At 47.6% G+C, this 23,575-nt stretch overlaps 1 protein-coding gene across 3 annotated transcripts in view; it reads left to right on the top strand.

Moving 5' to 3' along the window:
- Positions 1 to 23,575, top strand: part of tatdn3 (TatD DNase domain containing 3) — a 56,472-nt gene that overhangs the window by 16,517 nt on the left and 16,380 nt on the right. For all 3 annotated transcript variants that reach the window (XM_084314459.1, XM_084314458.1, XM_084314457.1), the window contains exons 5-7: positions 17,504 to 17,613; positions 22,221 to 22,276; positions 22,947 to 23,059. In XM_084314459.1, the coding sequence (XP_084170585.1) occupies positions 17,504 to 17,613; positions 22,221 to 22,276; positions 22,947 to 23,059 (279 nt within the window). The remainder of the gene's footprint in view (positions 1 to 17,503; positions 17,614 to 22,220; positions 22,277 to 22,946; positions 23,060 to 23,575) is intronic.

Here is a 23,575-nt window from a genome sequence, read left to right as displayed (position 1 = left end):
CACTACATATTCTCCTGTAGGTTTTGAATTCAAAAAGATCCTACACAAACATTGGCACATCATCAACTCTGATCCCAAACTCCAAGCTGTTTTCAAGGAACCTCCTGCCGTAGTTTACAAACGCCCCCCCAACCTGAGAAACCAACTAGTGAGACCCACGGCTCACAGACCCACATTCACCCCGGATGGGAACTATAAGTGTGGTAACTGTGCACTGTGTGGCTATACTATTAAGAGTAAGACTTACACACATCCACGTAATGGTAAAACCCTCAGAGTCCGTGGCTTCATCACCTGTAGCTCCACTCATGTCGTCTACCTCATCAAATGCCCTTGTGGCCTGAGCTATGTAGGCAAAACCAACCGGCAACTCAAAATACGCATCAGCGAACACCGCAGCAACATCAGATGTGGTGATGCAGTACACTTTAGACAGGCAGGACACAATATCAGCACATTAAGATACACAGGCATTGAAAAGGTAGAGAGACCAGCGAGAGGCGGAGACCATGGCAAACTACTTTTGCAGAGAGAGACCTACCATATACACACCCTGCAGACTATGGCCCCTCTTGGACTGAATGAAGAGTTTGACATCAAACCCTTCCTGTAAATACACACATTCTGTCCTGATTCTGTGTTTTTTTTAATAAATTTTTCTGTTTTTTAAGTTTTCTTATTATATATTTTTTCTCTATTTTGGCATGTGAAGGTGTGTCACATCTAACTACTAAACTACCGTACTACTGTTATTGTAACTATGTACCGTATGTTCTGGCACTTGAGCTGCAATATGGTCTGTAAATGTGTAGCCTATAGGCTAATTGATTTGAACCTTGACCTGGCTCAACCTTGACCCTTAATTTGTATATGTATATATACCCCACCCCTTTTCACATGTCGGTGACACTTGAAAAAGGCCACAGGCCGAAACGTTGTGTTCAAGTACATTAAAACTTGGGAACACTATAGACGGTGTGCAGACTTTTTTTCCACAACATTACACACACACAGACACACACAGACACACAGACCCACACACACACACACACATAGGCACACACACACACACACACTATTTCTCTCTCATACACTCTCTCTAACCCCAACCTTAACCCTTTCACTGCCACACCACAGAAGGTTAACCCTTTACTATCACACTACCAACGGTCACTGTAGGGTTAACCTTCTGTAGTGCGGCAGTGAAAGGGTTAACCGTGACTCGTCAAACTGAACCAGGGCGTCCAACATGTCCTCCTCGCTCGGTCCCCAAATAATGTCCTGATTCTGTGTGGTGTGTCTCAAAATCGGTCCAGATTTTTCACATAAACCTACCCACACGCACACTACAGGACTGCCGCTAGGGGTGTGCGAGCAGTGCGGTCGGACTGGGCCTTGCGAGAAGGGGGGCCTCGCGAAAAAAAACCAAATAAAAAGAAATAGAATGTTAACAATCACTTTCCATCACAGACCTAAAATCTAGTTTTGCTTACATGCTTATATATTTCACATTAGACACGTTTGTAGAATAGTGTAGACACACGTGAATGTGTCTGACTTGTTCCGGGCTCTGTGGCTCTGCAGATATATGCTATTGTTTTCAATGGACCGTTTACTTTTGTGCCCGGCAAAGCATCGTGGGAAAACTAATACTAGGGGGAGCTGGTTGGCGTCGGTCTGGTAGTCGGATATGTGAAGAGGAACTGTAATCACCCACCACGAGGAGCCACAGGTACGGGGTCTCTTCAGCGAGTGGACGTCTTGGCCAAGAAAAGAGCATCCTACTTTTGAAAACGTGAAATACCAATATTGCACCGGAGCAGAAGAAATAACGCTGCATGCCGTAAGCTTATCAATACCAAGAGGACGTTCAGCAGATGGACTGAAGATAGACTGAAGAAAGTGTTGCGTGTTAGAAAGTTCAGTCGGGGAGAGATTCTACTGGACATCCACCAGCGCAGCTAGCTGCCGTTAGCCAGGAGCTAGCCACACACACACACAGCGCAGCTAGCTGCCATTAGCCAGGAGCTAGCTGCCATTAGCCAGGAGCTAGCCGCCGTTAGCCAGGAGCTAGCCACACACACAGCGCAGCTAGCTGCCGTTAGCCAGGAGCTAGCCGCCGTTAGCCAGGAGCTAGCCACACACAGCTAGCCGCCGTTAGCCAGGAGCTAGCCACACACAGCTAGCCGCCGTTAGTCAGGAGCTAGCCACACACACACAGCGCAGCTAGCCGCCGTTAGCTAGTAGTTCTTGGGAGGAGTGATACAGCAAAGATTTGACTACTTTTTTTTTACCTTTAAAAAAAAGGGCCTAACGTTTAAATCTCGCACTGGGCCTCGCATTTCACCCAGACGGCACTGCGCACACACACACACGCACACATGCACCACATTCTCCAGTCTGTGCTTAAGCTGTGGGAGCGGAACCTCTTTGTGGAGGAATGTGAGTCAGAGGAGGTCCTGGCTGACTGGTGGCTTCAGGACTGAGAGACTGTCGGAGGAGATCCTGGCTGACTGGTGGGTTCAGGACTGAGAGACTGTCAGAGGAGGTCCTGGCTGACTGGTGGGTTCAGGACTGAGAGACTGTCAGAGGAGGTCCTGGCTGAGGGCTGAGGGTTCAGGACTGAGAGACTGTCAGAGGAGGTCCCGGCTGACTGGTGACTTCAGGACTGAGAGACTGTCAGAGGAGGTCCTGGCTGACTGGTGGCTTCAGGACTGAGAGACTCAGAGGAGATCCTGGCTGACTGGTGGGTTCAGGACTGAGAGACTGTCAGAGGAGGTCCTGGCTGACTGGTGGCTTCAGGACTGAGAGACTGTCAGAGGAGGTCCTGGCTGACTGGTGGGTTCAGGACTGAGAGACTGTCAGAGGAGGTCCTGGCTGACTGGTGGCTTCAGGACTGAGAGACTCAATCAATCAATCAAATTTATTTATAAAGCACATTTCACATGACGCGTGTCAACCAAAGTGCTGTACAGAGGGTAAATACACAAGATACATATAGACAACAATCACACTCCGTTTTATGGGAGGGCACACAGGCAAACACATAGAAAAACAGGGCATGAGTCAGTGAACGGGAAAGGCTAGTAGGTAGAAGTGGGTTTTGAGCCTCGATTTGAAGGCATCTATCGAGGGGGCGAGCCTAATGGAGGTGGGGATGCTGTTCCACAGTTCAGGGGCTGCGATAGCAAAGGCACGGCCCCCCTGAGCTTGAGGTTAGACCTCCGGACTGTCAGGAGCCTCTGATCGGCTGACCTGAGGGACCTGGTGTTGGAATAGGGGGATAGGAGGTCTGAGATGTAGGAGGGTGTGTGACCATTAAGGGCTTTAAAAACAAATAGGAGAACCTTAAAATCTATCCTGTAGCGTACTGGGAGCCAATGAAGGGAGGCAAGGACAGGGGTGATGTGGTCTCTCTTGCGGGTTCCGGTCAACAGTCTGGCAGCAGCGTTTTGTACCAGTTGTAAGCGGGACAGGGAAGACTGGTTAATGCCTATATAGAGGGAGTTGCAGTAGTCTAATCTAGATGAAATGAAGGCGTGGATGACTCTCTGAAGGTCTGCAGGGGAGAGAAGGGCTTTGAGTTTGGCAATGGTGCGTAGTTGGAAAAAACATGCCTTTACCACTGAGTTTACTTGTCTGTCAAATTTTAATTGTGGATCAAAAATGACCCCTAGGTTCTTGACATACGGCTTGACCAGGGAGGACAGGTTGCCAAGGCTGTTGGTAAGGGTGGTGACAGCGTCTGGGGGACCGAAGAGGATTATTTCGGATTTGTTTTGATTTAGTTGTAGAGAGTTTTGTGCCATCCAACATTTAACATCATCCAGGCAGGATATGAGACTGTTAAGTAGAGACTGGTTGTTGGGTTTCAGGGAAACATAAAGCTGTGTGTCGTCAGCATAACAGTGAAAAGAGATGTTGTGCTTCTGAATGATTGGACCAATGATTGGACCACTCAGAGGAGGTCCTGGCTGACTGGTGGCTTCAGGACTGAGAGACTCAGAGGAGGTCCTGGCTGACTGGTGGCTTCAGGACTGAGAGACTCAGAGGAGGTCCTGGCTGACTGGTGGCTTCAGGACAGAGACTGTCAGAGGAGGTCCTGGCTGACTGGTGGCTTCAGGACTGAGAGACTGTCAGAGGAGGTCCTGGCTGACTGGTGGCTTCAGGACTGAGAGACTCAGAGGAGGTCCTGGCTGACTGGTGGCTTCAGGACAGAGACTGTCAGAGGAGGTCCTGGCTGACTGGTGGCTTCAGGACTGAGAGACTGTCAGAGGAGGTCCTGGCTGACTGGTGGCTTCAGGACTGAGAGACTCAGAGGAGGTCCTGGCTGAGGGCTGAGGGTTCAGGACTTGTGTATGCTTTCCGCAACGGAGTTCGGTTTCCGGGTTCCTCTGATTGGCCGCGACCCCCACGTGACGCCGCCGCTCTGCTGTGTGTTGTGTTGCAGCGCGCACCACAGCGGCAGAGGTCCCTGCCTTCCTCAATTTATACGCATGGAAGTATTGATTGCACCGTAACGAATAATTAAAAAAAGATACCGTTAACTGGAATATGTTGTGCCTTTACACATATGTTGGATTATGTAATTGGTTTGTAATGACAAACAAATAAAATATCGCATCGCCGGCTGTCTCTGGCTTGCTCCAGCGGACACCAGAGCTCAGCCAGCGGCGAGAATATGCTGCCGCGAGCGGCATGGCTGAGCTCTGGTGTCCGCTGGAGCAAGCCAGAGACAGCCGGCGATGCGATATTTTATTTGTTTGTCATTACAAACCAATTACATAATCCAACATATGTGTAAAGGCACAACATATTCCAGTTAACGGTATCTTTTTTTAATTATTCGTTACGGCGCAATCAATACTTCCATGCATTCGGGACCTCCATGTTTTGGGGGTATTCATCAGACAAATCGGATCCGGGGATTCGGCTCCCATCAGTCGGGCAAGAACTGTGGGTTTTCAGCCTCTCTCCTGGAGCTTAAGGGGGAGCTTAGTATTCCTGCCTCTGAGTGTGTTGTAGCCTGCGGGTAAATCGCGATTTTTTTATTTGTTTGTCATGACAAACCAATTACATAATCCAACATGTGTAAAGGCACAATATATTCCAATTAACGGTATATTCTTTTAATTATTCGTTACGGCGTAGTCAATACTTCCATGCGTATGAATTGAGGAAGGCAGGGACCTCTGCCGCTGTGGTGCGCGCTGCAACACAACACACAGCAGAGCGGCAGCGTCACGTGGGGGTCGCGGCCAATCAGAGGAACCCGGAAACCGAACTCCATTGCGGAAAGCATACACGCGTTCAGGACTGAGAGACTCAGAGGAGATCCTGGCTGACTGGTGGGTTCAGGACTGAGAAACTGTCAGAGGAGGTCCTGGCTGACTGGTGGCTTCAGGACTGAGAGACTGTCAGAGAAGGTCCTGGCTGACTGGTGGCTTCAGGACTGAGACTGTCAGAGGAGGTCCTGGCTGAGGGCTGAGGGTTCAGGACTGAGAGACTCAGAGGAGATCCTGGCTGACTGGTGGGTTCAGGACTGAGAGACTCAGAGGAGATCCTGGCTGACTGGTGGGTTCAGGACTGAGAGACTGTCAGAGGAGGTCCTGGCTGACTGGTGGCTTCAGGACTGAGAGACTCAGAGGAGATCCTGGCTGAGGGTTCAGGAATGAGAGACTGTCAGATGAGGTCCTGGCTGAGGGTTCAGTACTGAGAGACTCAGAGGAGGTCCTGGCTGACTGGTGGCTTCAGGACTGAGAGACTGTCAGACTGTCAGAGGAGATCCTGGCTGAGGGCTGAGGGTTCAGGACTGAGAGACTGTCGGAGGAGGTCCTGGCTGACTGGTGGCTTCAGGACTGAGAGACTCAGAGGAGGTCCTGGCTGACTGGTGGGTTCAGGATTGAGAGACTGTCGGAGGAGGTCCTGGCTGACTGGTGGGTTCAGGACTGAGAGACTGTCGGAGGAGGTCCTGGCTGACTGGTGGCTTCAGGACTGAGAGACTCAGAGGAGATCCTGGCTGAGGGTTCAGGAATGAGAGACTGTCAGATGAGGTCCTGGCTGAGGGTTCAGTACTGAGAGACTCAGAGGAGGTCCTGGCTGACTGGTGGCTTCAGGACTGAGAGACTGTCAGACTGTCAGAGGAGATCCTGGCTGAGGGCTGAGGGTTCAGGACTGAGAGACTGTCGGAGGAGGTCCTGGCTGACTGGTGACTTCAGGACTGAGAGACTCAGAGGAGGTCCTGGCTGACTGGTGGGTTCAGGACTGAGAGACTGTCGGAGGAGGTCCTGGCTGACTGGTGGCTTCAGGACTGAGAGACTCAGAGGAGATCCTGGCTGACTGGTGGCTTCAGGACTGAGACTGTCAGAGGAGGTCCTGGCTGACTGGTGGCTTCAGGACTGTGGGACTGTCAGAGGAGGTCCTGACTGGTGGGTTCAGGACTGAGAGACTGTCGGAGGAGGTCCTGGCTGACTGGTGGCTTCAGGACTGAGAGACTCAGAGGAGGTCCTGGCTGACTGGTGGGTTCAGGACTGAGAGACTGTCGGAGGAGGTCCTGGCTGACTGGTGGCTTCAGGACTGAGAGACTCAGAGGAGATCCTGGCTGACTGGTGGGTTCAGGACTGAGAGACTCAGAGGAGGTCCTGGCTGACTGGTGGCTTCAGGACTGAGAGACTGTCAGAGGAGGTCCTGGCTGACTGGTGGCTTCAGGACTGAGAGACTGTCAGAGGAGGTCCTGGCTGACTGGTGGCTTCAGGACTGTGGGACTGTCAGAGGAGGTCCTGACTGGTGGGTTCAGGACTGAGAGACTGTCAGAGGAGGTCCTGGCTGACTGGTGGGTTCAGGACTGAGAGACTGTCAGAGGAGGTCCTGGCTGACTGGTGGCTTCAGGACTGAGAGACTCAGAGGAGGTCCTGGCTGACTGGTGGCTTCAGGACTGAGAGACTCAGAGGAGGTCCTGGCTGAGGGCTGAGGGTTCAGGACTTGTGTATGCTTTCCGCAACGGAGTTCGGTTTCCGGGTTCCTCTGATTGGCCGCGACCCCCACGTGACGCCGCCGCTCTGCTGTGTGTTGTGTTGCAGCGCGCACCACAGCGGTCCCTGCCTTCCTCAATTTATACGCATGGAAGTATTGATTGCGTCGTAACGAATAATTAAAAAAAGATACCGTTAACTGGAATATGTTGTGCCTTTACACATATGTTGGATTATGTAATTGGTTTGTAATGACAAACAAATAAAATATCGCATCGCCGGCTGTCTCTGGCTTGCTCCAGCGGACACCAGAGCTCAGCCAGCGGCGAGAATATGCTGCCGCGAGCGGCATGGCTGAGCTCTGGTGTCCGCTGGAGCAAGCCAGAGACAGCCGGCGATGCGATATTTTATTTGTTTGTCATTACAAACCAATTACATAATCCAACATATGTGTAAAGGCACAACATATTCCAGTTAACAGTATCTTTTTTTACTTATTCGTTACGGCGCAATCAATACTTCCATGCATTCGGGACCTCCATGTTTTGGGGGTATTCATCAGACAAATCGGATCCGGGGATTCGGCTCCCATCAGTCGGGCAATAACTGTGGGTTTTCAGCCTCTCTCCTGGAGCTTAAGGGGGAGCTTAGTATTCCTGCCTCTGAGTGTGTTGTAGCCAGCGGGTAAATCGCGATTTTTGTATTTGTTTGTCATGACAAACCAATTACATAATCCAACATGTGTAAAGGCACAATATATTCCAATTAACGGTATATTTTTTAAATTATTCGTTACGGCGTAGTCAATACTTCCATGCGTATAAATTGAGGAAGGCAGGGACCTCTGCCGCTGTGGTGCGCGCTGCAACACAACACACAGCAGAGCGGCAGCGTCACGTGGGGGTCGCGGCCAATCAGAGGAACCCGGAAACCGAACTCCGTTGCGGAAAGCATACACGCGTTCAGGACTGAGAGACTCAGAGGAGATCCTGGCTGACTGGTGGGTTCAGGACTGAGAGACTCAGAGGAGATCCTGGCTGACTGGTGGGTTCAGGACTGAGAGACTCAGAGGAGATCCTGGCTGACTGGTGGGTTCAGGACTGAGAGACTCAGAGGAGATCCTGGCTGACTGGTGGGTTCAGGACTGAGAGACTCAGAGGAGATCCTGGCTGACTGGTGGGTTCAGGACTGAGAGACTCAGAGGAGATCCTGGCTGACTGGTTGGTTCAGGACTGAGAGACTGTCAGAGGAGGTCCTGGCTGACTGGTGGCTTCAGGACTGAGAGACTCAGAGGAGATCCTGGCTGAGGGTTCAGGACTGAGAGACTGTCAGAGGAGGTCCTGGCTGACTGGTGGTTTCAGGACTGAGAGACTCAGAGGAGATCCTGGCTGAGGGTTCAGGACTGAGAGACTGTCAGAGGAGGTCCTGGCTGACTGGTGGGTTCAGGACTGAGAGACTCAGTGGAGATCCTGGCTGACTGGTGGGTTCAGGACTGAGAGACTCAGAGGAGATCCTGGCTGACTGGTGGGTTCAGGACTGAGAGACTCAGAGGAGATCCTGGCTGACTGGTTGGTTCAGGACTGAGAGACTGTCAGAGGAGGTCCTGGCTGACTGGTGGCTTCAGGACTGAGAGACTCAGAGGAGGTCCTGGCTGAGAGTTCAGGACTGAGAGACTGTCAGAGGAGGTCCTGGCTGACTGGTGGCTTCAGGACTGAGAGACTGTCAGATGAGGTCCTGGCTGAGGGTTCAGGACTGAGAGACTGTCAGAGGAGGTTCTGGCTGACTGGTGGCTTCAGGACTGAGAGACTCAGATGAGGTCCTGGCTGACTGGTGGCTTCAGGACTGTGAGACTGTCAGAGGAGGTCCTGGCTGACTGGTGGCTTCAGGACTGAGAGACTCAGAGGAGATCCTGGCTGAGGGTTCAGGACTGAGAGACTGTCAGAGGAGGTCCTGGCTGACTGGTGGGTTCAGGACTGAGAGACTGTCAGATGAGGTCCTGGCTGAGGGCTGAGGGTTCAGGACTGAGAGACTGTCAGAGGAGGTCCTGGCTGAGGGCTGAGGGTTCAGGACTGAGAGACTGTCAGAGGAGGTCCTGGCTGACTGGTGGCTTCAGGACTGAGAGACTGTCAGAGGAGATCCTGGCTGAGGGTTCAGGACTGAGAGACTGTCAGAGGAGGTCCTGGCTGACTGGTGGCTTCAGGACTGAGAGACTCAGAGGAGATCCTGGCTGAGGATTCAGGACTGAGAGACTGTCAGAGGAGGTCCTGGCTGACTGGTGGGTTCAGGACTGAGAGACTGTCAGATGAGGTCCTGGCTGAGGGCTGAGGGTTCAGGACTGAGAGACTGTCAGAGGAGGTCCTGGCTGAGGGCTGAGGGTTCAGGACTGAGATACTGTCAGAGGAGGTCCTGGCTGACTGGTGGCTTCAGGACTGAGAGACTCAGAGGAGGTCCTGGCTGACTGGTGGCTTCAGGACTGAGAGACTGTCAGAGGAGGTCCTGGCTGACTGGTGGCTTCAGGACTGTGAGACTGTCAGAGGAGGTCCTGGCTGACTGGTGGCTTCAGGACTGTGAGACTGTCAGAGGAGGTCCTGACTGGTGGGTTCAGGACTGAGAGACTCAGAGGAGGTCCTGGCTGACTGGTGGGTTCAGGACTGAGAGACTGTCAGAGGAGGTCCTGGCTGACTGGTGGGTTCAGGACTGAGACTCAGAGGAGATCCTGGCTGAGGGCTGAGGGTTCAGGACTCGTGTATGCTTTCCGCAACGGAGTTCGGTTTCCGGGTTCCTCTGATTGCCCGCGACCCCCACGTGACGCCTCCGCTCTGCTGTGTGTTGTGTTGCAGCGCGCACCACAGCGGCAGAGGTCCCTGCCTTCCTCAATTTATACGCATGGAAGTATTGATTGCGCCGTAACGAATAATTAAAAAAAGATACCGTTAACTGGAATATGTTGTGCCTTTACACATATGTTGGATTATGTAATTGGTTTGTAATGACAAACAAATAAAATATCGCATCGCCGGCTGTCTCTGGCTTGCTCCAGCGGACACCAGAGCTCAGCCAGCGGCGAGAATATGCTGCCGCGAGCGCAATCAATACTTCCATGCATTCGGGACCTCCATGTTTTGGGGGTATTCATCAGACAAATCGGATCCGGGGATTCGGCTCCCATCAGTCGGGCAAGAACTGTGGGTTTTCAGCCTCTCTCCTGGAGCTTAAGGGGGAGCTTAGTATTCCTGCCTCTGAGTGTGTTGTAGCCAGCGGGTAAATCGTGATTTTTTTATTTGTTTGTCATGACAAACCAATTACATAATCCAACATGTGTAAAGGCACAATATATTCCAATTAACGGTATATTTTTTAAATTATTCGTTACGGCGTAGTCAATACTTCCATGCGTATAAATTGAGGAAGGCAGGGACCTCTGCCGCTGTGGTGCGCGCTGCAACACAACACACAGCAGAGCGGCAGCGTCACGTGGGGGTCGCGGCCAATCAGAGGAACCCGAAAACCGAACTCCGTTGCGGAAAGCATACACGCGTTCAGGACTGAGAGACTCAGAGGAGATCCTGGCTGACTGGTGGGTTCAGGACTGAGAGACTGTCAGAGGAGGTCCTGGCTGACTGGTGGCTTCAGGACTGAGAGACTGTCAGAGGAGGTCCTGGCTGACTGGTGGCTTCAGGACTGAGAGACTGTCAGAGGAGGTCCTGGCTGAGGGCTGAGGGTTCAGGACTGAGAGACTGTCAGAGGAGGTCCTGGCTGACTGGTGGCTTCAGGACTGAGAGACTGTCAGAGGAGGTCCTGGCTGACTGGTGGGTTCAGGACTGAGAGACTGTCAGAGGAGGTCCTGGCTGAGGGCTGAGGGTTCAGGACTGTGAGACTGTCAGAGGAGGTCCTGGCTGAGGGCTGAGGGTTCAGGACTGTGAGACTGTCAGAGGAGGTCCTGGCTGACTGGTGGCTTTAGGACTGAGAGACTCAGAGGAGGTCCTGGCTGACTGGTGGCTTCAGGACTGAGAGACTCAGAGAAGGTCCTGGCTGACTGGTGGCTTCAGGACTGAGAGACTCAGAGGAGGTCCTGGCTGACTGGTGGCTTCAGGACTGAGAGACTCAGAGGAGATCCTGGCTGACTGGTGGCTTCAGGACTGTGAGACTCAGAGGAGATCCTGGCTGGTGGCTTCAGGACTGAGAGACTGTCAAAGGAGATCCTGGCTGAGGGCTGAGGGTTCAGGACTGAGAGACTCAGAGGAGGTCCTGGCTGAGGGCTGATTGGTGGTTAGGGCTGAGCCCAAACGTTCGGACCTTTGTTTGTTACGTTGGCATTCGAATTCTAAATCAACATTCGAATTTTTTATTTAATTAATTATTTAATTAAATTAATATATATATTTTTATATATATATTTTTTTGTATGCGTCTATTCATTCTGTTTAAACCAATGGGGTTTTTCTTCATAGTTGCAGATAAAGATTAGGGTACACTAATATTATAGTATTAAAACTGATGAGTTATATTCATTAAAGAAAGTTGATTTAATAAAAAAAATAAAAAATAATGTAATCAGATTAATGACTTTATTCAAATTGAGGATTTAGTTTGAGGATATTTATAAAAAAAAATAAAAAATAACCAAGGTTCGAACGTCCGTTAGAAAAACCCTGACGAAGTGCGAAGCCCAAAAACAGGCTTCGGGGACAGCCCACTGGCTTCAGGACTGAGAGTCTCAGAGGAGATCCTGGCATTCGCATTGAAAGTTCTGTTCATCCATGATTGATCAAATATATATATTTTTATTTAAAGTGTAACTAATTGTCGGAAATTGGTTTTAAGCCATACATTTTGGATCAGATCTTTCTTCTATAAAAACTGCATTTTCCTTGAATTTCATTTAGCAATGTCTGTAGGAACCCTGGACACTTGTTTTCAGTATAGAGCCCCGTGTTCATCTGTGAGCTGATTAATCCACACAGCACCAGTAGGTCTTCTGACCAGGATTTACTGGTCGCCCCTCGCTCTCCACTTAAAACAAAGGAGCCTTTCAGGCCTTTTGAAGTGATTGGCTCTGACGTTGTGGAACACTCTTCCTATAGGCTTACGATCTGCACTCTCTGTTGACGCCTTGAAGTGATTGGCTCTGACGTTGTGGAACGCTCTCCCTATAGGCTTACGATTTGTTGACGCCTTTAAAAAGAAGCCCGGAGACTCGTTTATTCAAACTGGCCTTTGTTGTGTCATTTTGAGTGTTTTCGTTTTAAGGTATTTGTTACTTATGTTTGATTGTTTTTTTTTTCTACTATTTTATGTTCTCATTTGAAAAAACAAACAGAAAAACCACTCCTATCCAAGCTCTGGGGGGTCATCAAAGCGAGGCAGGATATTCTCGGTCCTCGCTCCACAATGGTGGAACAAATTTCCCACCACTCTCAGGACAGACGAAACCCGCCCAGTTTTCCGCCGTAGACTAAAAACACACTTCTTCAAACAATATTTAAGATGAAGAAAAAACTACTTTGTACTAGTATGCACTCTGCTACTAAGGAATCTACCTTGCCTATTATTACTACCTACTATGCTAGTATGTCTATACTACTATGCACTCAAGTCTGTAGCACTCAAGTTCAACACTGTTTGACGAACACTGTTACTTAGCTGCCAGAGTTGTACCCTTTCTGCTAACTTGTTTTGTACAGAACTTGTAAGTCACTTTGGATAAAAGCGTTCAGCTAAATGACTAAATGTATTACAGATAGAAGGGCTGGGCGATATTAAATGTATCACTAAACAAGGCCTTGCCCTGGTTTTGGAGACAGTGTTTTGATATTGATGGACACTACTTCAAAGTCAGGGCTCCAGAGCTGTGCGACTGGATGTTTTCCCTTGTCGCACTGGTGCTCCCAGCTCCCAGCAGGTCTGTCTGTCTGTGTGTATGTGTGTGTGTTTAGCGTATTTTCCCCCGTGGCCATGTGCGTTCTAAAAAAGAAAAAATCTCTGCCTTTGATTGGCTATAACACGTGCATTATGCAAAGACCAGCCCAGATCTGCCTCTGATTGGCTCTGATCATCACCCTGCCATTATTATTCGCTGAATGACGGGATAAACAAAATAGCCATGCGAGCATTGAAACGATAAAAAAAACACAAGCTGCTTAATGTTACACAGGTATGTTATACACGTTAATTAAGCTAACGTTAAGATAGCAGGAGCCGTCGGCCAACAAAGCTGTTTCAACAAATGTATTCACAAAATGTATTATCATTCAAACGTTATTCAAGCCTCCCGTCACCATTTCTAAATCGTCTCGTTTAAAACAAATAAAGCATCAACATTTGCATGGTGTACCTTTCTGTGCGTATTCATCCACAATCTATAGCTCAACATGAAAATATTCGCAATTAATTGTAAAAAAAAAATATAAATCGCTGAATTTGATTTCAACCAAAAATGCTTAACAAATGTTAGTGATAGAAGGGAACTCATTTTGTGCAAAAATGGAAAGCTTTCCAAATGTTCACGAGGTAGAATTGTTACAATAGCCGATAATCCAGGCGGTCCAAAGGGACGTCAGACTACACCTCCCTATTTAGGAGCACATTGTTTGCATGATTAAAAACGATGGTTCGAACATCCGTTCGAAAAACCCTGGCGAATGTTCGAATCCCAAAAACAGGCTTGGGGACAGCTCTAACTGGAGCTGAGCTGAATGTGTTAAAATAGACATAAAAAGGTGAAGGATTGGACTTTGCGAGCTAACTGTAATACAATGTAATTTTTTACAATAATTTACATAACATCTTAAGAAATTACTAATGTGTATGGAAACTGACAAAAAAGGTAATGGTAAAGGTAACGCTTAAAATGTATTATACAACGGCATGCAAATTTCTCGATTCTGATTGGCTGAAACAGTCATTTTACACGTCTTTATTGGCAACAATTCCACGCTGCTGGCCCAGGACCCGCCCACAACCGAACCACATCACATCACTCCGCCGGATCACAAGAAGGTGGACAATAATCTTTACAAATGGATATGTTGATAGCGACTAAACGACTAAATATCAAGCGATTCTGTCACAGTGAATGTCTTAGTCGTTTAAACAATGTTGGATGATGTAATTGATTGGTCTTGAATCATTCTGTAACAAAAGAAAAATCGCGGATTGATTGATTGATTAATTTTCAATTTTTTTTTCAATTTCTTTTCCTTTCGACTGTCAGCGCTCGCTCTAGTCTCCACCCACCGCCACACCCCCCCCCCCCCACACACACACACACACACACTCTGCCTGCAACGCGGGGGATAGTCAGACTGAGAGAGAGAGCTGGGTGCTGCGCTGTTCTAAGTGAGCATGGCCTATTGAGTTGATTGATTGCTAATTTTATTACTGTACTCTTGGTTTCCAACTGGTTAAGTTTAGGCCCTCTACAGTAGGTTTAAAAAAATAAATAAAAAAATAGGGTGAAGAAAACGTTTTTTTCCTATAGGGCAAAGAAAACTTTTTAATTTGTTTTACCTACCTTCTATAGAAGCATCTAAGAATGAAGTTCTATGGAAAGTAAGTCTGCATTCCCTTAACAATTGTGTGTATTGAGCCGTACTGTATTGTACCCATTCTGCATCTGGTAATAAAATTTTCAATCAATCATTCCAATAATACACAGTTGGATGTGTTAGTTGGTTGGATGCACTTCAAGCTGCTTCCACATGAGGCAACTTCTCTCAATCATTCCAATAATACACAGTTGGATGTGTTAGTTTGGTTGGATGCACTTCAAGCTGCTTCCACATGGAGGCAAATTGTCTTTTTTGTAGTTGTGGGAACTACTTTTTCTGGCGGATGGTTTTTTCAATAAATCTTCGATTAATGTGTGTTTATTGTATAGAAATAAGGTTGGATTAATGTGGCAGTTGTATAAAAGCTTTACACCACTTGCAGTCATGATTTGTGAACAATAAACCATGCCTAGGGGGGTCTAACGACCCTCGGCTGCGCCTCGGGCCTAACAACCACCCCTAGGCATGGTTTATTGTTCACAAACCACTCCTGCGCGTGATGTAATGCTTAATTATCGCAGCGGCAAAAGGCGCAGTGGAAAATTTTGGGTGCACCTAAATGATGTGCTGGTGCACCTAAATGAAAAAGTTAGGCGCACTGGTGCAACCAATGTAAAAAGTTAGTCTGGAGCCCTTTTCAAAGCCAGCTGTGGTGCCGTAGAGTAATTCGTTGCGGCATCTCTAGGGGGCGCTCTAACTTGCTTTAACTTGCTCTAAGTTGCTCTAAATCACTAGTTACATCTTAGGTGTGATTTCATGATCAATGGTCAACTTTTGTCACAATATGAATGAATGAATGATAATTGCATTTATATAGCGCTTTTCTAGACACTCAAAGCGCTTTACAGTGTAGGGTGGAAATTGCCTCCTTCACCACCACTGTGTGTAGCACCCAACCTTGGCAAATGGTAAATGGTGCATGGTTTTTTTTTAATCCAAAGTGCTTTACAATTTTGTTCCTCACATTCACCGACCATGCAAGGTGCCGGACCTGCTCATCGGGAGCGATTAGGGGTTAAGTGTCTTGCTCAAGGACACGTTGTCCGGGAGGAGCGGGAATCAAACCGGGAACCTTCCAATTACCAGACGACCGCTCTACCTCCTGAGCCACTGTCGCCCCATTGGGGCTACACCTTGGGCTATACACATTCATTCAATCTTTAATTCATCTAGAAAAATCATTGAGGGCACGCCCTAATTTACAATGATGTAGTAATGATGCATACAAACATAATAAATACATGATAAATACAATAATAAATACAATATACAATAAATGCAATCAGAATAAAGATGTGTACAATCAATTAAAAACAATTGCAGATTATGGTGGAATGGTTGGTGATTAAGTTAAGGATCTAAACTGACCAAAGGAGACCAAAGTATTGAGCCTTTTAGAGTTTGTTGTATGACGTCCCAGGTGTCCGGAGCACAGAAGCTAAGAGCAGACGTCCCAAGTTCAGCTCCTTCAGTCAGTCCTGTTTTGCAGTCAGAGCCACTCAGTTCTGGAACATCCTACCAACTGAAATAAGACACTGTGCTACCTACCACACCTTTACAAAAAAACTAAAGACCTGCGGCTGGGTGGCGCAGCGGTCTAAGCGCTCGTCAACAACGCTTGGGCCGACTAAATTGGGATGGGAGAAAAACAGAAAAAGAATGAGAAAAAGTGAAGAAAAAAAAAGAAAAAAAAACTCAAGACCTGGTTATTAACCAATCAAACATGTAATCACTTTTAATCAGTTCATTGTGTATTAAAAATAAAATATATTTAGTTTTTAAGAATTTGTAAAGGATAGGCAAAAATAAGCATGTGCTTCAGCCTATTCCTTTTTTTCATCGTTGATTTTGTGTGTGAGCTTGCTTTGATTATGTAAAAAAAAGAAATGTTATCTACTTTTTCTCCCCATTTTCTATTTTTCTCCCTTCCCCCGTCGCTTCCTGATTCTACTGCGCAGGCGCACCAACCGACCTGTAGGAGTCGCTGTCCACAACGTCCGATCCCCACCCATCAGCTTCCCACCCCCTAATACTGCCAATTGTATTAGTATGAACGACCAGCCAAGCTGGTAGCAACGCCGAGAGCTGGGCTCGAACCCAGCATCTCCTGCGTTGGTGGCGAGCGCCTTGCCCACTGCGCCACCTAGCCGCCTCTGAATATGTACATTTGTGATTTTTTTTCCTTTTCTTTTTGTGAGTCCACACAGGTGTGTTTTTGATTTGTCTGTAAACAAGACAGAAAAATAAACTTCATTCATTCAGAAGTGAGATAAATTGGACAATCTCCAATTATGGCTTTTATACAAAAACTGATGCCAAAGCAGCCCTCGCCTCTCTGCTAGGGAGGACTCAATGGCTGCCATTCACCGACCCCGGGCACACATCACACGACACAATGGCTGAAAGGCTCAGGAAACAAAGATGTGTTGTTCAAATATGAACTTTTGTGGCACAATACTCAGCTGATAGCGGCTGGTGAACGTTTCCTGGTGATGTCGCTTCCTACGTACTGGTGCACATGGACGTTTCACAGTCAAAATAAATAAAATGGTAAATGGCTGCCTTTTTATCCAAAGCGCTTTACAATTTATTCCTCACATTTGACCCGCTCACTCACACATTCACACACCGACGGCGGAGGCGACCATGCGAAGTGCCGACCTGCTCATCGGGAGCAGTCAGGGGGTTAAGTGTCTTGCTCAAGGACACGCTGACACGGGAGGAGTGGGAATCGAACCGGGAACCTCTGGATTACCAGGCGACTGCTCTACCTCCAGAGCCACTGTCGCCCCCAAATTAAAATGTGTAGCGGCATGTACGTATCGGACTCGGTACGGTAGATACCCCGCTGAGCGTTTGTAGTGGCATGATGATGTAATAAAGTCAAATAAATGGTTAAAAGAATGGAACACTGTGGATAATTTATTTGATTTAGCAGTAAAATAAAATCAAAATGTTGCTGTGCATGTGCTGTGGTTCCAGATCGGTCTGGACTTCACTCCGTGGTGCGCTCCGAGCCCTCAGGACCGAGAGGACCAGATGGCCGTCTTCGTGAAACAGCTCCACATTGCCAAGGAACTGGATCTGCCTGTGTGAGTATAACACGCTAATCACAGAATAACTACAATGACCACAACACCAGAGGGAGCTCCACAAATCATGTTCAACCCAGATTCGGCTCAAACAAGGGACTAAACACGCTTCGCAATTATGCCACAACAATGTGGAACGCCCCTACCCACAGCCGTAAAAGAATGTGAATCCCTACCCTCCTTCAAAACCGCCCTCAAAGAGCACCTACGGGAGGCTGCAATTCTAAACTGGCCCCCGTAAATGTCCAACCCCCCCCACCCACCCAACCCCCTCCTAATGTACAGTTTCTTCCCCCTCTAATGTATATATTTTCTTTTAGGATCTCTGTCTCTTAAACAGTACTGTATTTTGTATATCTTGTATGTCATAAATGTCATGATATATATCTGTATGTCGTGTGTGTCATAAATGTCATGATGAATAAAAAATGGGGGACCCTGATGTAAACAAGACGAAAGTCTTTCTCTGGTCTGCATCCCCTTAACAATTGTGTGTATTGAGCCGTACTGTATTGTACCCATTCTGCAATCTGTTAATAAAATGTTCAATCAATCAATCAATCAATCAATTCAATCAATCAGACCTGGATCTGCCTGTGTGAGTAACACGCTCATCAGAATAACTACAATGGATACGTAATGACCGCGTCACATAACGTGAAGGACTTCCGTATTTCTGTAGCGATACCTATATTTTGTACATATCAAGGCAAAGCGCTGCGAGGGGGTATTGCAATCACTGCCGTGGTTCTGTCTGTCTGTCTGTCATTCATGCTGTCTGTCATGCTGTCTGTCTGTCTGTTTGTCATTCTGTCTGTCTGTCTGTCTGTCTGTCTGTCTGTCTGTCTGTCTGTCATGTTGTCTGTCTATATATATTGAGGCAAAACAGAATTATTCATCAGACGCTCAATCATGTAAGATGTGTGCAACAAGATATAGGCCTATATATTATAGTTCAAGTTCTTTAATAGTTGTCATACAGAAGTACAGAATACTTTCATACAAAATGCTTCTTACTGTTACGCTCCAGAGACTGTGCTAGACAAGATAGTATCAAATAACATAATAACATAATATAGCATGAATTTAGAAGAAGAAAATGAGGTCACAGTGTTCGGTATAGACATATGTACAATGTTCTGAGTTACCATATAATATACAATACACAATACTATGCAGTGTACTAATGTACAGTACTATCTAGTGCAAAGCAGAAATGGGATGAGGTACAATTTTAGGTACAATTTACAGTAAGGTGTACGAGTTGTAGTGCAATCCTTCATCCATAAATATAAAGTGTGGGGAGTGGGTGCTACAGTGTGTTTGTTTAAAGTGGGTGTGTGCTATAAAGTGTGTGGAGTGGGTGCTACAGTGTGTTTGTTTAAAGTGAGTGTGTGCGTGTGGATGTGTGTGCTATGTGTGTTTGGTGGTTGTTGTTGTGTAGTGTTCATTCATTGTTCGTTTAGCAGCCTGATGGCCTGGGGATAGAAGCTACTTCTGAGTCTTTCTGTGCTCGCCTTGAGACTCCTGTATCGCTTGCCTGACGGCAGCAGTTCAAAGAGGCAGTTGTTCGGGTGGCTCGAGTCCTTAATAATTCTCTTAGCCTTCCCCTTGCAACGCTTGTAGTAAATGTTCTGGAGGGTGGGGAGCCCCCCTCCAATTGTGCGTTCGGCTGAACGTGTCACTCTTTGTAGTCTGCTTTGGTCTTTTGCAGTGCTATTCCCAAACCAGGAGGTGATGTTGCCGGTCAAGATGCTCTCTATTGTACATGAGTAGAAGTTCTTAAGGATCTTCTGGCTGACTTGGAACTTCCTTAGGCGCCTGAGGAAGTAGAGGCGTTGTCGTGCCTTCTTCACCACACTGTTAATGTGTGTGGTCCATGTCAAGTCCTCGGATATGTAGGCTCCGAGGTACTTGAAGCTGTTGACTCTCTCAACCGGTGCCCCGTCGATGCTGAGGGGGCTGTAGTCCTTGACCCCCGACCTCCTGAAGTCCACAATCATCTCCTTTGTTTTGCTGACGTTCAGGGAGAGGCTGTTTTCCTGGCACCATCCCGCCAGGACCTTGACCTCTTCCAGGTAGGCCCTCTCGTCGTTGGCAGAGATCAGGCCCACCACCACTGTGTCGTCAGCAAATTTGACGATTGTATTGCTACTCCGCTGAGCCACACAGTCGTGTGTGTACAGGGAGTAGAGGAGGGGACTCAGAACACAGCCCTGGGGGGCCCCTATGTTGAGGGTGATGGATGAGGAGGTGCAGTTGCCTGCTCTCACCACCTGGGGTCTGCCAGTCAGGAAGTCCAAGACCCACTGGCAGAGGTCATAGCCCAAGCCCAGGTCCCTGAGCTTGGCTATGAGTATGGAGGGGACTATGGTATTGAATGCCGAGCTGTAGTCGATGAATAGCATTCTCACATAGTTCCCCTGCCTCTTGTCCAGGTGTGATGCTGCTGTGTGCAGCACATGGGATATGGCGTCCTCCGTGGACCTGTTGGGGCGGTATGCAAATTGCAGGGGGTCCATGTTGATGGGGAGGGAGGAGCAGATGTAGCCCTTTACTAGCTTCTCGAAGCACTTCATGGCTATGGAGGTGAGAGCTACAGGGCGGTAGTCGTTGAGGCAAGCAGGCTTGGATTTTTTGGGTACAGGGATAATAGTGGACTTCTTCAGGCAGGTGGGGATGACAGCCTGTTCTAAGGACAGGTTAAATATGTCAGTGAATACTGGGGCCAGTTGGTCGGCACAGACTTTTAGGACGCGGCCGGGGATGCCGTCTGGACCTGCTGCCTTCCTGATATTCACTTTTTTAAAGGTCCGCCTCACCTCATGCTCTGTTACCCTGAACACTGCGCCTCCATCAGCAGCCGACCCCCCCCCCCCCCCCCATTGCCGAGGCTTGTGAGCTGGTGTTGTTATTACCAGCATCAAACCTCGCATAGAAGGTATTGAGGTCATTTGCTAAGGAGATGTCACTGTTCAGTTTGAGGGAGGCGCCTTTGTAGTCTGTCATCGTTTTGAGCCCCTGCCACATAGCTCTAGAGTCAGCTTGTTCAAACTGGAGTTCAATTTTATCCCTGTAGCGTCGTTTGGCCTCTGACACAGTCCTCCTTACGTTGTATCGCGCCACCTTGTGGTCATTCATGTTGCCTGCCTCTAGGCCGTCGTTGTATGCTTTGGTGCGCTCTCTCAGAGCTTCACGGACGGATTTGTCTACCCAGGGTTTTTGATTTGGGTAAACTTTCATTTTGGTAGTGGGGATTGTTTCTTTCACCCTAGTACAGACATAGTCCAGCACTGTCTCCGTGTAGGCATTAATGTTATCTGTGTCGCGGAACACATTCCAGTCTGTGTTGTGAAACACTGACCGGATCGTATCCTCTGACGTCACATCCCATTTCTGCACCTCTCGCGAGACTACGGGAGTACTTTTAATTTTCTGTCTGTACTTCGGTGTAAGACAAATTGATGCGTGATCTGACTTACCGAAGCCACTATCAGAATGAGCCTTGTAGCCACCTTTAAATTGCGTGTAACAGTGATCTAGGATGTTACCGCCTCTGGTGTTGCAAGTCACATGCTGATAGAAGTCGGGCAATACCTTTCTCAGATTGGCGCTATTGAAATCTCCCAGAACTAAAATGGCGGCGTTAACATTCGCCTCTTGGATTCTGTTTACCTCGTCGTGTAGTCTGGAGAGCGCAACCTTGTTGCTGGCTTCAGCTTGCGGTGGAATATACACTCCGACCAGGACGATCGCCGTTAACTCCCTCGGGAGGAAGAAAGGACGACACTTGATGGTTATATATTCCAGTTCTGGGGAGCAGTGGTTGGATAGTTCCTTCACGTTCGTTGGGTCACTCCAATTTGTGTTAAACATGAAGGCAATACCCCCTCCACGTTGTTTACCGGACTCTGATGATGACCGATCCTTTCTATGGATAAAGAAGTGATCCGCTGGTTGAATCGCGTGATCTGGAACCTCCGGCGTCAGCCATGTTTCGGTGAAGCAAAGGACATTGCAGTCCCTAACGTCTCTTTGATATTGAATCCTTGCTCGGATGTCATCCAGTTTATTGTCTATTGATTGTACATTGGCTAGCAATATACTGGGAAGTGGTGTACGATGGCGTCTGGATCTCAGCCTGTTTCGGATCCCAGCCCTCTTTCCTCGTCGTCTTTTCCTGGGCTCTGGGAACAAAGGGTCTGGTCCTAATCTCCGGAGGATTTCTTCAGGCCATTGATGTGGTTCGGAAAGCTGATCCAGCGAGTAATCCAGTTGGTAAGTTTCCCGTAATCCAATGTCTATGAGTGACTGACGGTCATATACATTAAATGCACCAACAGTTGGTACGCACAAAACTCTAAAAACTATAAATATTAACAAAAGTAAACACAGTCTCGACGGAGCGAACAGAGAGGCAGCCGAACGGGGCGGCGCCATCACCTAGTTTCGGCTCATTATAATTTTGAGAGCACTGATAATGTTTGGCCAGCTCCTTGGCTCAAGCCGAGTTCAACGCACCCTATGATGTCATTTGCTGCCATATTGGATTGCCACCATTTAGCATTTTGTGAAAAACACTTACTTCCTGTTCCCTTTTTACACAGGAACGTCCACTCCCGGTCAGCTGCCAAGATCACCATAGCAACAATGAAAGAACAGGGTGGGTATATGACCAGGGTGATATAATAACAGGGTGGTATAATAACAGGGTGGTATAATAACAGAGTGGTATAATAACAGGGTGGTATAATAACAGAGTGGTATAATAACAGAGTGGTATAATAACAGGGTGGTATAATAACAGGGTGGTATAATAACAGTGGTATAATAACAGAGTGGTATAACAGGGTGATATAATAACAGGGTGGTATAATAACAGAGTGGTATAATAACAGTGGTATAATAACAGGGTGGTATACTAACAGAGTGGTATAATAACAGAGGTATAATAACAGGGTGGTATAATAACAGTGGGATAATAACAGGGTGGTATAATAACAGTGGTATAATAACAGAGTGGTATAATAACAGGGTGGGATAATAACAGGGTGGTATAATAACAGTGGTATAATAACAGGGTGGTATAATAACAGTGGTATAATAAAAGTGGTATAATAACAGAGTGGTATAATAACAGGGTGGTATAATAACAGTGGTATAATAACAGGGTGGTATAATAACAGTGGTATAATAAAAGTGGTATAATAACAGAGTGGTATAATAACAGGGTGGTATAATAACAGGGTGGTATAATAACAGAGTGGTATAATAACAGGGTGGTATGATAACAGGGTCGATATAATAGTTTGTTTTGTTTCTTTCTCTCCAAGGTATCAGTCGAGCGCTGCTGCATAACTTTGCAGGGAAGCCGTCTGTGGCGCTGGAGGGAGTGAAGGCTGGATACATGTTCTCTTTCCCCCCTGCTGTGAGCACATATAACCAGGTACAACACACACCACCAGGTAACACACACCACCAGGTAACACACACCATCACCAGGTACAACGAGAGAGAGAGAGAGAGAGAGAGAGAGAGAGAGAGAGAGAGAGAGAGAGAGAGAGAGTCTTTGTGTGAGTGAGTGAATGTGTTTGTGTGAGTGCGAGAGAGAGTGAGAGAGAGAGAGAGTGAATGTGTGTCTTTGTGTGAGTGAGAGAATGTGTGTGTTTGTGTGAGTGAGAGAGAGTGAGTGAGAGAGAGTGAATGTGTGTCTTTGTGTGAGTGAGTGAATGTGTGTGTGTTTGTGTGAGTGAGTGAGAGAGTGAATGTGTGTCTTTGTGTGAGTGAGTGAATGTGTGTGTGTTTGTGTGAGTGAGTGAGAGAGAGTGAATGTGTGTCTTTGTGTGAGTGAGTGAATGTGTGTGTGTTTGTGTGAGTGAGTGAGAGAGTGAATGTGTGTCTTTGTGTGAGTGAGTGAATGTGTGTGTGAGTGAGTGAGTGAGTGAGTGAGAGAGAGTGAGTG

This window comes from Notolepis coatsorum (assembly GCF_963971535.1).
Source record: "Notolepis coatsorum genome assembly, chromosome: 5".
Classification (NCBI taxonomy): Eukaryota; Metazoa; Chordata; class Actinopteri; order Aulopiformes; family Paralepididae; genus Notolepis; species Notolepis coatsorum.
The sequence above is the reverse complement of the archived record's forward strand: the minus strand, read 5'-3'. Positions and strand labels throughout refer to the sequence as shown.